This window comes from Neoarius graeffei, chromosome 25, assembly GCF_027579695.1.
Source record: "Neoarius graeffei isolate fNeoGra1 chromosome 25, fNeoGra1.pri, whole genome shotgun sequence".
Classification (NCBI taxonomy): Eukaryota; Metazoa; Chordata; class Actinopteri; order Siluriformes; family Ariidae; genus Neoarius; species Neoarius graeffei.
This window is the reverse complement of record NC_083593.1, coordinates 42,612,072-42,627,111: the sequence shown is the minus strand read 5'-3', so window position 1 is coordinate 42,627,111 and position 15,040 is coordinate 42,612,072. Positions and strand designations below refer to the sequence as shown.

The window sequence follows — 15,040 nt, the reverse complement described above, 5'->3', positions numbered from 1 at the left end:
GTACCTGAATGAACTTCTGGTCCTCTATGACCCGCCACGCCTACTTAGATCAAAAGGTGCAGGCTATTTGCTGGTACCTTGTATAGTGAAGGCTACATCAGGGGGCAGAGCCTTTTCTTACAAAGCCCCACAGTTATGGAACAGCCTTCCAAGTAATTTTTGGGAATCAGACACAGTCTCAGCGTTTATGTCTAGGCTGAAAACATATCTGTTTAGTCAAGCCTTGTGTTAATGGTGTTTATGAGGTAAAGGTGCAGATCTGGAGGGTCCTCAGACATAGAGTGTGTTTGGGTAAACTGGGATGTATGGATGCTGTCAGTCCCTGCTCGCTTGCTCACTCGAGTTTGTTGACGGTGTAGTGGCTGCTGCTTTATGTCCCGGGGCTCCCTCATGCCTGTGTTACCTTCTGGCTCTCCCCTTTTAGTTATGCTGTCATAGTCAGTTGCCGGAGTCCCTGCTTGTACTCAGTGCAATATGTATACTGTATACCCAAAATCTGTCCCTCTGAGTTACATGTTGGTCCTGAGATCGAGATGCTGACCTCTTCTGCTCCTCGGACCTGCTTGATCCATCCTGGTGCCCTGTGTCTGGTTGGAGTCTCATCACATCGCTCCTGTGGAGGACGGCCCCATGTGGACAGTTGAAAGTCACACCTGGAGGATGCTCTGGACTCTTACAGTAATGCTTTTATGGCTGAGGACTACAGTTGACTTGCTAACTTTAGGACTGCAGTTGTCATGAACAGTTTTGCACTCAAGTTTCCATCAATGAAGAGTTTATAACATCAACGAAACTGACTTCATGTTAAAACCGTTAATGTTATAATCATGCTGTCTGTTGTTGCCCAAATGAGGATGGGTTCCCTTTTGAGTCTGGTTCCTCTCGAGGTTTCTTCCTCATGTCGTCTGAGGGAGTTTTTCCTTGCCACCGTCGCCACAGGCTTGCTCATTGGGGATAGATTAGGGACAAAATTAGCTCATGTTTTAAGTCGTTCAAATTCGGTAAAGCTGCTTTGCGACAATGTTTATTGTTAAAAGTGCAATACAAATAAACTTGACTTGACTAGAAGATTAATTGAATATTTATAGAAGGAGTCTCCAGTGTGTGTTTTGCAACAGTCGGAGGTCAAGCTCAAATTTTACATTTCTGACCCAGAAAGCTTTGCATTTTCTCTGCTAAACAAGCAGCAAGTAGTTTTGTCTTATTAACTGCAAGAAGTACAAAAAAAATCTATATCGACCTAAATCGAGACAAAAACGACGATTTTAAGGAAATATCTGACATTGTCAGAGGCAAAACATGCCAGAAAAGAGACGGAAAAACATGGCAGACAAGCTGAGTAAATATTGCTGGTCAGTTTTCCCGATGAAGAGCTGAAAAGACAAAAATAAACGCGGCATCTGATGCCAGCTTTGCCAAGATGCTCCTGGACAGGTGAGTGACAGGCAAAAGAGTTTGCACTTTGAGAAACATCAACTTTTATACAGGTTAGAACTGAAATATTCTAAATCTAAACACACCCATGAGCTTGAAGACTCTCGAGCGCTCGCTTCTGTGTCGGAGGCCGCCGGTTCCGCCATGTTCGTTGCAACCTTGCTCATTATAATATTATAATGAGGATAAACTTCAGCCGTTTCTGTACCCCAGTGTAAACATTAGCGTGTGGTGTTTTTCCAGTTCATTCTCCTTCACAGGCATGAGGCAGCGGGCAATACAGCGTGTAATTCAAGTACATGGGGTTATTCTAGCTCCACAGGGTACTCATCTCATTCATCTCATTATCTCTAGCCGCTTTATCCTGTTCTACAGGGTCGCAGGCAAGCTGGAGCCTATCCCAGCTGACTACGGGCGAAAGGCGGGGTACACCCTGGACAAGTCGCCAGGTCATCACAGGGCTGACACATAGACACAGACAACCATTCACACTCACATTCACACCTACGGTCAATTTAGAGTCACCAGTTAACCTAACCTGCATGTCTTTGGACTGTGGGGGAAACCGGAGGAAACCCACGCGGACACGGGGAGAACATGCAAACTCTACACAGAAAGGCCCTCGCCGGCCACGGGGCTCGAACCCGGACCTTCTTGCTGTGAGGCAACAGCGCTAACCACTACACCACCGTGCCGCCCCCACAGAGTACTATTCATCTTTTTAATACATCAACCTGTGTCACTTTATTTATTTATTTATTTTTATTTTTTAAATTGTAAACCCAATATCATAAATCGAATCGAATTGTGAATTGGGTGAACCATTACATGCCTAATATAAATATTCTATATGGACTTCACTCATCCCAGCTACAGCATATTTTTGCACATTGGCAGATACTGAGACTTATGCAACACATCTTTTTTTTTTTATATTTTGCATTAACCTATTTATAATACGTCCATTGTAATATTAATATTTTTTATGGTAGATGTGCTATCCCAGGAGTCAAGATTAACTTAAAGAATCACATAAATCCCATAACAGTGAACAGACAAAGGAAAGCTACTTGAGTAAAAACACAAGTGAAATACAAGAATTTCAAATGAAATGTTGCTGTGTGACATCTTAAGTGTGTATACTTAACAGTTATTCCACGAAATCGAGTCGTACATGAGCTGATAGCCGACGAGACACGTAGCGCCGAGTTGTCTCTTAGCCATGTACGATGAGATTGAGTAGAATAACTGTTTTATTCGATTCACCGTCACTGGATTTTGAGAAACAGAGCATTTATATTTTTATTTTTTGCAAATCCGATAAATAAAATCTTTACACAAAACATCCGACGAAATCATTTCCGCTTAGAACGTAAACAAACCGGTGAAATGACAGTAGCAATTTGTGAAAAATGCTATAATAATAATAATTCTTGAAAAATTAAAGAAAAAAAATACATTCTTACCATCAAATACTTTTATTCCATATTTTGTTGCGCTTTTTTTGTATTTTTGGGGGTTTTGTTTTTGAGTAGTTTTTATTTTGTCCTCGGTTGGTTCAGCAACACGCTCCGCCATTTTGTTTTTCTCTACTCACGGTATATTAGCTGATATCCTAGTAGTAGTGTAGCCAATCAGAGCGTGCGACTGCTCATATCCAGTGAATGTGCATAGAATAAAGCAATACGTTATCGAAGTCTGTCAGGGATTAACAGCAGCGCTGCTCCTGATAAAAGAACCTGGAACACTGTTTTACAGGTAGAATAAGTGTTATGTGAAATAAAATACATATTACATCATTCAGACATCGATCCAAGTACTGATTTACTTTCACTGTGAAGGTGAAATGAATTGAGGCAAATGAATCTTGTAACCTAGAGCAACTTACTGCATATAAATCCTTCATAACATGACAGAGGAAAACTAATTTCTAAACAAGCATATCCTACATGCCTCTGTCACGCTCCCTGCTTCAAACTGAGCTGGCATAGTGATCATGAATCATGCACAGAAGATGAATGTGAAGGAATCAAAACAAGATTCACCCATGCAGGACCAGATAAGACAAATGACTGAACTGAAACATCACTTATGCTTCTGTATGTGTGAAGATGATGATGATGATGATGATGATGATGGAGGAGAAGGTTCTACCTGTGCACTGAGGGTCTCCAGCGGGCTTTCCACACGGGGGAACGTCATGAGTGGGAGGCCACGGTATTCCTCTGTCTTCCGTTTGGTAGGAGTCGAGTGAACGCCTTTAAAGTTATTCACCACACACAGTCCCTGCAAAGCGAACCATTAGCAATGTTTTCACTATGAAAGTACCGTTTACATGAAAGCGATCAGATACTGTAGATGTGTTTATTTATACGTCCCAAGTGTACAATCGGAACAGAATTTCTGGCGTGTGCACAATACCACAAGGAATGTCATAAAGCATCACGGCGTCATCACCGCTCAAAGACGTACTGAACATTCGCGGAAGGCAATCTGATTGAGCGTTTACATGGATAATATTTTCCTATAAAATGGATTATCCAAGGTCTACACCACATCTTGCTATCCAATTGAGGCTTCGCGCCGTCACATGACCCCATAGCAATGGTAACTACGCCACAATGACATGGGGTATGCTTGTAGTGCTTCATTCAGCCCAGTTAGTTGTTATTGACCGGTATGGGAAGGTTTTGCTGTGTTTTTGGATGCGCAAATTGAATGAAACAAAGATATCGGATTTTTTAATTTACCAAAAGTAATTCATCATCGGGGGAAAAACGAGAGAAAACATAGAAGGGAAAAATGGGGAAAAAAACATTTGGTGGGACTCAGTGTTGAACAGAGAGGTCAAAAACACTACAGTATGCTCATTTCATTTCCATGAAGGTAAGAATTTAAAAAAAATTTAATTTCATAACTGCAGCGAGGGGGCGGCACAGTGGTGTAGTGGTTAGCGCTGTCGCCTCACAGCAAGAAGGTCCGGGTTCGAGCCCCGTGGCCGGCGAGGGCCTTTCTGTGTGGAGTTTGCATGCTCTCCCCGTGTCCACGTGGGTTTCCTCCGGGTGCTCCGGTTTCCCCCACAGTCCAAAGACATGCAGGTTAGGTTAACTGGTGACTCTAAATTGACCGTAGGTGTGAATGTGAGTGTGAATGGTTGTCTGTGTCTATGTGTCAGCCCTGTGATGACCTGGCGACTTGTCCAGGGTGTACCCCGCCTTTCGCCCGTAGTCAGCTGGGATAGGCTCCAGCTTACCTGCGACCCTGTAGAACAGGATAAAGCGGCTAGAGATAATGAGATGAGATGAGAACTGCAGCGAGGTGTTCATTCTTATCCAATGAAGCAAACATGAGCAACAACACAGTGGCTCTGCAAAGCCAAACCTTCACCAAGAGTTAAAGTGCATTTACATTCAGGGATCATTCGGAGCGCGTTGTGCACACATTTGGGAGTCATTATGGGAAACACCTGATGCTGATTTGAGCGCAATCAGTAAGCACATACCGTATAAGGGGACAGAGGCTTTGTGAAGTACAACCCCGATTCCAAAAAAGTTGGGACAAATTGTAAATAAAAACGGAATGCAATAATTTACAAATCTCAAAAACTGATATTGTATTCACAATAGAACATAGACAACATATCAAATGTCGAAAATGAGACATTTTGAAATTTCATGCCAAATATTGGCTCATTTGAAATTTCATGACAGCAACACATCTCAAAAAAGTTGGGACAGGGGCAATAAGAGGCTGGAAAAGTTAAAGGTACAAAAAAGGAACAGCTGGAGGACCAAATTGCAACTCATTAGGTCAATTGGCAATAGGTCATTAACATGACTGGGGATAAAAAGAGCATCTTGGAGTGGCAGCGGCTCTCAGAAGTAAAGATGGGAAGAGGATCACCAATCCCCCTAATTCTGCACCGACAAATAATGGAGCAATATCAGAAAGGAGTTCGACAGTGTAAAATTGCAAAGAGTTTGAACATATCATCTACAGTGCATAATATCATTAAAAGATTCAGAGAATCTGGAAGAATCTCTGTGCGTCAGGGTCAAGGCCGGAAAACCATACTGGGTGCCCATGATCTTCGGGCCCTTAGATGGCACTGCATCACATACAGGCATGCTTCTGTATTGGAAATCACAAAATGGGCTCAGGAATATTTCCAGAGAACATTATCTGTGAACACAATTCACCGTGCCATCCACTGTTGCCAGCTAAAACTCTATAGTTCAAAGAAGAAGCCGTATCTAAACACGATCCAGAAGCGCAGACGTCTTCTCTGGGCCAAGGCTCATTTAAAATGGACTGTGGCAAAGTGGAAAACTGTTCTGTGGTCAGACGAATCAAAATTTGAAGTTCTTTATGGAAATCAGGGACGCCGTGTCATTCCGACTAAAGAGGAGAAGGATGACCCAGGTTGTTATCAGCGCTCAGTTCAGAAGCCTGCATCTCTGATGGTATGGGGTTGCATTAGTGCGTGTGGCATGGGCAGCTTACACATCTGGAAAGACACCATCAATGCTGAAAGGTATATCCAGGTTCTAGAGCAACATATGCTCCCATCCAGACGACGTCTCTTTCAGGGAAGACCTTGCATTTTCCAACATGACAATGCCAAACCACATACTGCATCAATTACAGCATCATGGCTGCGTAGAAGAAGGGTCCGGGTACTTAACTGGCCAGGCTGCAGTCCAGATCTTTCACCCATAGAAAACATTTGGCGCATCATAAAACGGAAGATACGACAAAAAAGACCTAAGACAGTTGAGCAACTAGAATCCTACATTAGACAAGAATGGGTTAACATTCCTATCCCTAAACTTGAGCAACTTGTCTCCTCAGTCCCCAGACGTTTACAGACTGTTGTAAAGAGAAAAGGGGATGTCTCACAGTGGGAAACATGGCCTTGTCCCAACTTTTTTGAGATGTGTTGTTGTCATGAAATTTAAAATCACCTAATTTTTCTCTTTAAATGATACATTTTCTCAGTTTAAACATTTGATATGTCATCTATTAGGGCTGGGTATCACCAGATACCTCACGATACGATACTATAGCGATATTTTGCCCACGATAACGATATTATCACAGTACAGCGATTCTGCGATAATCGATATATTGCAAGAAACTTCAACCACATCACAATATCTGTGTCACTGAAGAAAATCAGAATTTATTGACCACTGTAAAATTACATTTCACATACATAACTACACACTCTTGCCAGACATATATTTGTCTCTATTCTACTGCTGGCAAAACCAAGAGTTGCTTCACTACAACATACAGAAAATTCCCATTTCTGTGCTAGTATTATCAACTTTTCTGTAAGCATGGACACATCAGTGCTGCTTAACAATCAGAATCAAATTGTTTTATGAAAACGTAAAACTTGCACTGCAGACTGCACATACATTTCAGTGCTAACACTAATATCAATTTGTTCTTTGTAAACTTGAGAACATATACCTGAGAACATTTAACTTGTTTTTGCAGGAACAACACACTGTCTGAAACACATTGAAAAGTGCAGTGTGCATCTTAATTGGAGCATCTTAATTTAATTGGAGCGAAACAGGTTTTGCAAAGTGCATTCTCTTTGTCCGGCTCACTGTTTTTTTTTTTTCTCCTTTCCTTTGGAATCCAAAGTGCCTCCAAACATCTGCCTTAAAGTTCGGCGGCGTCTCTAGGTTTATGTTAACAGTCATGCTTGCCTGTTTTTTTTTCCTCACTGCAACCGCCGGGGAAAAAAGAGAAGACGAAGAGTGCCTTGCAGTGAGGTAGCGGCACAGCGACACCTCGCGGAGCGGAGGTGCGGAAGTCGTACTGGATTTACAACCCGTCTGAAACATGATTTTATTATTTGAAAAAATATCGATATTCAAATTTTGAGTATCGATATTGAATCGGAAGACAAAGTATCGCGATATATCGCCGTATCGATATTTTTGCACACCCCTATCATCTATGTTCTATTCTGAATAAAATATGGAATTTTGAAACTTCCACATCATTGCATTCCGTTTTTATTTACAATTTGTACTTTGTCCCAACTTTTTTGGAATCGGGGTTGTATTATCATTATCACTGTTACATTTGTTTCTCACCATGTTTATGACTCTGCTTTCGGTTTCGCTTGTGTTTTGTTTTTGTAAATATCACATCTGCTAATAAACACTCTTCCTGCACTTAGATCCATCTACCGACGCATATTTTAAGTCTCGGTGAAGGTGAGGCTGTGCTGAGCCGCTGTGCTGCTCATGTTCACGTCACTGTATAAGAATGAGCACCTTGCTGCAGTTGCAAAATTAATTGTTGTTTTAATTCTTACCTTTGTGGAAATGAAGTGAGCATACCATCAGGTTTTTGACGTCTCAGTTCGACACAGAGTCCTCCCTTCTACGTTTAGAAATTTATCTATTTTTTACTCCTGATGATGAATTACTTTTGGTAAATTACAAAATCTGATGTCTTTGTTTCGTTCAAAATGAGTTGCACGTCCAAAAACACAGTAAAACCTTCCCATACTGATCAATAACAACTAACTCGGCTGAATGAAGCAATACAAGCGTGCACCCTGTCATGGCGGCGTAATTACCGTTGGTTTAGGGTGACGTGATGGTGCAAAGCCTCTATTGGGGTATTTCATTCCAATCAAGCTGCTGACATGAATAAATTTTCATTCCGATTGACCTTGAATCCGATTATTAACAGATTATTAGGGATCGTGTAAAAGTTGCTTGTGATCAAGTTTTGTTATGATGCTGTCTTCAAATTTAGCTATTTGGGACATTTGTGTTCAGTCATTAGGCCACACCAGTTTAATTAGTTGGTTCTCGGATTTTTTCAGGAAAAATATGAAGCGAGCGCGCGAAATAAAAATAAAATTAAAAAAATGCTCTGATGGTAAAATTACGTAGCTGTGGAAATAGAGGGCTTTCATAATAGAGAAACAAAACAAAGACAACACATTATTGTTACACATTTCATATGGCTCTTTTAATAGCTTATCTTATTTCCACCCATATGCATTAAGGGGTGGCACGGTGGTGTAGTGGTTAGCGCTGTTGCCTCACAGCAAGAAGGTCCGGGTTCGAGCCCCGTGGCCGGCGAGGGCCGTTCTGTGTGGAGTTTGCATGTTCTCCCCGTGTCCGTGTGGGTTTCCTCCGGGTGCTCCGGTTTCCCCCAAAGACATGCAGGTTAGGTTAACTGGTGACTCTAAATTGACCGTAGGTGTGAATGGTTGTCTGTGTCTATGTGTCAGCCCTGTGATGACCTGGCGACTTGTCCAGGGTGTACCCCGCCTTTCGCCCGTAGTCAGCTGGGATAGGCTCCAGCTTGCCTGCGACCCTGTAGAACAGGATAAAGCGGCTAGAGATAATGAGATGAGATGAGATGCATTAAGGGCTAGCTCTGGCTGCACGTCTTTTATCAGGCAAACCAGTAAACAGATAGGCTAAATAAACGATTGAATTACAGTCAGTTGAACATCTACAATGCACAGAAAAAAAGATCTGACCAGGAGTAGGCTACTTCTGATGGCTAAATACTTCGAATGATTTTTTAGTTTGCCCCTCACATCAATCAACGAAATATATACCGGTAAATCAAACCCACCTCCACAGAGTTGTAGTCCAAGTTGGCACATCGCAGGGTAACAAGGTCACGGCATCTTGAGTACAACTGTGCAAAGTTTTCCCCCCTCTTGAATTTCGACACACCTGTCAAAGATTTTACGCTTCTGTCCGCTGAATATCCTAACAATCACAAACGCAGGCTTTGCAGGATTCCCCTCCACAGGCATGTTTCTTCCACAAGTCTTTATCTAAAGTGAAAGGGGCGATTTGATTGGTTTTCGACGTCACGTGACCTCAACCTGCAGTCGAGTACGATTTTATTTTTTTTTTCATTTTGCATTTTCTTCAAGCGACAATTCTGAGAACCAACTAATCGAATTGGTGTGGCCTTAACAACAATGATAAATGGCCCAATAGCATGACAGTCTAAGCAGACACATACGGTAAAAGACTTCCAACGTTAATCATGACTGTACTACCGTACACAATCATCAGCCAACTATTCAGAAATGCAGGAATTAAACATAAAGCATCAATCAGACTGACCAAAAACAGAGCGATGGAGGCTCCCAGGATGAAACCAGCGACAACATCCGAGCAGTGATTACGGTATTCCGATACTCGCTTCAATCCAGTCAGAAACGCAGCACACAGCGTCCCTAAGCACAGGACAGGCTTTGCCAGACGACTGCTCTTCGTCCTGATTGTGCTTGTGATGTACATCTGAAACACACATTCACATACACGAGCACAGACATGCAAACACACACACCATGGAGGATTATGTCCATTATGTTAATGCACACAGCTTGAAGAGATTAAGCTCAATTACATGGGAGAAAATAAATAAAAAAAGTCTCTATGTCCAGAAGGACAGGCCCAGCCCAGCATTTTAATAAAAGAATGGATTTTCACAGCACTGTTGCATGCTGGAAATAGAACAAGGTCTCGATTTCACTAAAGGGCATAACTCGTAATCCCAGACCTCTGCAGCTACAGCTATAGAAAACTAATCAACACCTTCTGATGAATCAGATTTGAGAATTCAAAAGCACAGTGCGATAAATCAAATAGAACTAATGAGCCACATGCTAAAAGGAGGAAACGTGAGACTCTTACAGTGACATAGACGGCTGAGTAGACGCTGAGCGAGGCATCTTTGGATGGAAAGGATCTCCTGGCTCGCTCCACCACCACCCGGTTGCCTGTGCAGATGTTGCCGTTGGAGATGAACTGGTGGTTGAGGCGGCACTCGGTGCCTGTGTAATTGGGCTGGCAGACGGTTAGGAAGTACGGTGCCAGGCTGCCCGTCACCACCTGCCCGGCGTTCACAAAGATGTCCGTTGCAAACAAGCCAAACGCAAACACACCTGCAGTGGGAAAACGCCAGCACATTTGTTTAGTCTTGCTGCTCCCAATTAGGCCTCGAGCAACACGGCCAAACAGATTAGAGATTCTTGGAAGCACATGCACCAACTACTACTACTACCACTACTACTACTGTTGGCAGGAATTTTTTTCCCTCCCTGGAATTTCCAGTTTCATAGATGCTACTGTAACACAGTGCACTGAGCAAATTTATACAAATAACCAGCGTAAGCTGGACAGCCAAGAATCATACACTGAGCAGGGCTTTTCAGCGTATCAGGCCAATACGCAATGTTTCCTTACCGCTACGCCCACAATATTGCCGACACACTTGTAAAAGTTGCTGCTACACAAATAAAAAGACTTGTCAATCTCGAAAATTTGGTCTTTTGTTTAATTTTGTCTTGCTATCCCTACACGGTGGTGACGGCGCACCACCATGCAAATGTTCTACATTTGGACATACTCCACTCTCCGTCCACGTAAGCACCCAATGCATAGCTGCCCGAGTAGTTCCGTGTGGAGATTGTCACTGATCATGTTAGTCCGGTTTACCTCCTTCCTTATGTTGTGTTCGCAGTAAAGTGCCATCCGTGTTAAGAGGCGCTTACATGCCATGCATGTAGTACGTGCCGGTCCCCGGCAATTTTTTTTAATGACGCAACGCGGTGCATTGAAACCATCAGCATAACGGTGAGTAGGGGAAGGTATGATACGAGTTAGATCTGGATAGTCATAACTGTAATTGAATGGCTGAAAATAAAGCTGACGCTTGGTGAACATCAACTGGTTGTTTTATTCTTATTCCATAATATCTCATCTCATTATCTCTAGCCACTTTATCCTTCTACAGGGTCGCAGGCAAGCTGGAGCCTATCCCAGCTGACTACGGGCGAAAGGCGGGGTACACCCTGGACAAGTCGCCAGGTCATCACAGGGCTGACACATAGACACAGACAACCATTCACACTCACATTCACACCTACGGTCAATTTAGAGTCACCAGTTAGCCTAACCTGCATGTCTTTGGACTGTGGGGGAAACCGGAGCACCCGGAGGAAACCCACGCGGACACGGGGAGAACATGCAAATTCCGCACAGAAAGGCCCTCGCCGGCCACGGGGCTCGAACCCGGACCTTCTTGCTGTGAGGCGACAGCGCTAACCACTACACCACCGTGCCGCCATTCCATAATATAATATAATATAATATAATATAATATAATATAATATAATATAATATAATATAATATAATATAATATAATATAATATAATATAGGGACTAATGGTTAGAGAGACAGCTTTGGGACCAAAAGGTTGCTGGTTCGATTCCCTGGATCAGCAGGAATGGCTGAAGTGCCCTTGAGCAAGGCACCTAACCCCCACCTGCTCCCCAGGTTACTCTGGGTATGTCGCACACCGCTCTGGATAATATTAGGCTTGACAGTGCGCTGCTGCACTGATGAACCCCTCCCCATACATTTGTATGGGAGAACAGCATATTTTCTTTTGGCCTTTAGAGACATTTAAAGGTGTTTAATCTACATAAAACTACTGTCAATTCAAGAATAAATAACATATTTACAGAATATAGTGTTATTTTTGTGCAGCGTTGTGATGAGCTTTTACTTTAGGCGTTTTTTTAACGTTGTGTAATCCAATATACCAAATTCACAGGCGCCGCCATCTTGTTTTTTTAGTGATATTCATCACCGGTCCGTGTGTTTTGTTGTTGTTTCCAGTTCTCTCAGTGTTGGTTCAATCGGCTTGAAACTCATGATTCCCACCAAGTGGTTGAATCTCTCATGCTGACTTGTTTTTCCAATAAAATCAGCCGAACACTTTGCTGTCTAGTGCCTGCGAAAGATCCGATCACTGAGGAAAATTTTGTATCCTTTCTAAAAATCAGTGATTTTCCTAATATTTTTTTTCATGGAGAAAAAATGAGAAGGTGTATAAATATCAGTAATACTGTTTTGAAGATAATTAATGAAAGCTTGACCTTCTTCTACAAAGCGCAATCGAGCACCGCCGTCATTAGTCATGCTTGGTGTCCACAATTTAAACTGAACATACCTGGGAAATTCTGGCTTTTAATGTTTAAACACAAAGAATGGACCAATTTCACTGATGTATTACTTTTAAGCCTTCTAGGTGCATAATTGTGATCTACAAGAAGAAGAAGGCTTTATCTGTAATTCTTACCCTGATACTCAAAACTCTAAATCTCTTTATTTTTGGCTTTTTGGTCTGTTCATTTTTGATTGAGGCTTTTTTCTCATGAACGGGAAATTAAACCAATGAAAAACGATTGCTGGTTTGTGACCGGGGCAACGGACAGAAATGGAAATTTTATAAAACACTGGATTTTCAAATGTTCATTACTTTTGTTTTTTTTTAAGATATATTTACAAAATTAAACAAGTTTTCAGTTCAGATCTTCACACGCTTTAATTTGATGCATTACACAACACGATGAGAGCTACTTAAAAAAAAATGGCCTGTCATTGCTAATAAGAGCGTCTGATAAACGCCTGTAATGTAATGTATAGCTGAATATTAATTATAATAAGTCTTCAATCAAAAACAATCACAGCAACTTATGGCCAAAAAAAATCTCATTAATATTACCAAATAAGAGTGACTTTCAGGGAGGCCTGCAAGTGCCAGGAAATGCACTAGAATGCATTTCTGAACATGTCGAACCCGTGAGCTTTCAGGGGACGAAGGTGGCCCCCGAACCCCTGGCCATTATGATTGGTGCTGCTACGCTGATATTTTGGTCTCGTTAGAACCCTGACTGAGATGATGATTAAAAAAAAAATTCAGCACTGCACTAAAAGTCATTTCTCTCCCCTTTCTTTACCTTTTTTTTGTTTTTTACCTTGTGATGCAAGACACTATCTGCCTTCGCTCCAGTCCAGCATGACCCTGTAAATCGATGAGAGATGTGATATAACTGGTGGAGCTTCTCATTGAGCTAGAAGATAGACGATTAATGATTCCAGCCTCCGGAGAAATACAGAGGTAGAGGGGAGAACAAAATGCTCACCCTTTCCCTGTGTCTATACGCACAGAGCGAGAAGAAGTGAATACAATGGTCCATATTACTGCAATACCAGGCCTCAGTGGACATCATTACCAGAGTCTCTCCTGAATTATGAATCAGGGTCAAGTAATAATGGAGTACTAAGCCCTCTCAGCCAGACCCAAGATGGATTTTTAGGTGAAGCCATGTCAAAAACTCCTTATCAATATTCTTCAAGTAGGAGAAAAACAGATGTGCCAGAAAACCTTACCAGGATTATCATGGTCATTTTTTTCTTATTATTAATAGTGATCTTTTGAAAATTGGATGTTGAGAATCATAGGGATGGTTCATTAATGGTGTCAGGGTTCGCTTTTCCTCATATAACGTCCACTCGTTCTGTGAACTCGATCAGAACCATGCAGTCCTACTGAGGACTGGGAACAAGTAAACGTCGTGACTTGGCTTGGCTTGATTAAAAACCAGAGCAATGCGGAAGGTCATGACTTCCTGTCTTTCCTGCCCTCAGGCTAACCAGTGCTTCTTTCCCTCAGGGCGATTTTTCAAAAGGAGCTCATCAAACACCATAAAAGAAGAGGCTCACCAATAAACCTGATGATCCTGCGAATGAGTGGATTCAGGTAGCAGCATTCTCCAGTAACAATCATCTTCTCCTGGGCAATGAGAGCCTCTCTTGTGGATTTCATCATGTACATGGAGATCTCACCAATGAAGATCTGCACACCAGTAAAAAATAATCACATGGGGAATTAGTTTAAAAAAAAAATACTATATTTAAAGACGTATCTGTGCTTAATGGAATACTGATGCAGATTTCATCCTAATCTCTATGCAACGTTCAGTACCAATCAAAAGTTTGGACATGGCTTCAATTTCAATGGCTTTGCTTTATTTTATTCATTAAAAGTCACTTTATGTCTTAAAGTAATAACGGATGTCATTTCTCTTTAATTAGTTGAGTGGTTCTTGACGTAACATGGATTACTGCAGTTGTGGAATAGGGCTATTTACTGTATTTTTATTATTTACTATTTACTGTTTACTCTCAAGCGCATTAACAGGACAAGAAATTGCACTAATTAACTTGTTAATTGAAAAGCGTTCCAGGTGACTACCTCATGAAGCTGGTTAAGATAATGCCAATAGTATACAAAGCGTCATCAAGGTAAACGGTGGCTACTTTGAAGAATCTAAAATCTCAAACATATTTTATTGTTTTTAACACTTTTTTTGTTTACGACATAATTCCATATATGTTCCAGATGTTATTTCATAGTTTTGAAGCCTTCAGTATTATTCTACAATGCAGAAAATACAAAATACAGAAAAACCTATGAATCAGTGCGTTTACATGCACATCCAAATCGAGCTATTGTCGGTAATCGAGCTAAGGGTCCCAGCAGGGGTGCCAGAGAAATCCAATCCTACATGCACACAAGGAAATCGAGCTATTGTGTGAGGTACATTGTGCACCCGAGCCACAGGTGGCGCTACATGCCCCATCGTGTTGGTACACTTCCGGTTGTTGTCATGAAGAAGAGCTATTCAAGAGTATAAACAAGGTTATCAGCAGTGTTGCCAGATACTGCTGACGTTTTCCAGC

At 41.8% G+C, this 15,040-nt stretch overlaps 1 protein-coding gene across 4 annotated transcripts in view; it reads right to left on the bottom strand.

Annotated features, from left to right (window-relative positions):
* plppr1 (phospholipid phosphatase related 1) overlaps positions 1-15,040 on the bottom strand; it is a 134,550-nt gene that overhangs the window by 2,156 nt on the left and 117,354 nt on the right. For all 4 annotated transcript variants that reach the window (XM_060909252.1, XM_060909251.1, XM_060909253.1 and 1 more), the window contains 4 exons: positions 14,021-14,153; positions 10,140-10,390; positions 9,567-9,743; positions 3,589-3,720 (listed from right to left, as the gene is read on the bottom strand). In XM_060909252.1, the coding sequence (XP_060765235.1) occupies positions 3,589-3,720; positions 9,567-9,743; positions 10,140-10,390; positions 14,021-14,153 (693 nt within the window). The remainder of the gene's footprint in view (positions 1-3,588; positions 3,721-9,566; positions 9,744-10,139; positions 10,391-14,020; positions 14,154-15,040) is intronic.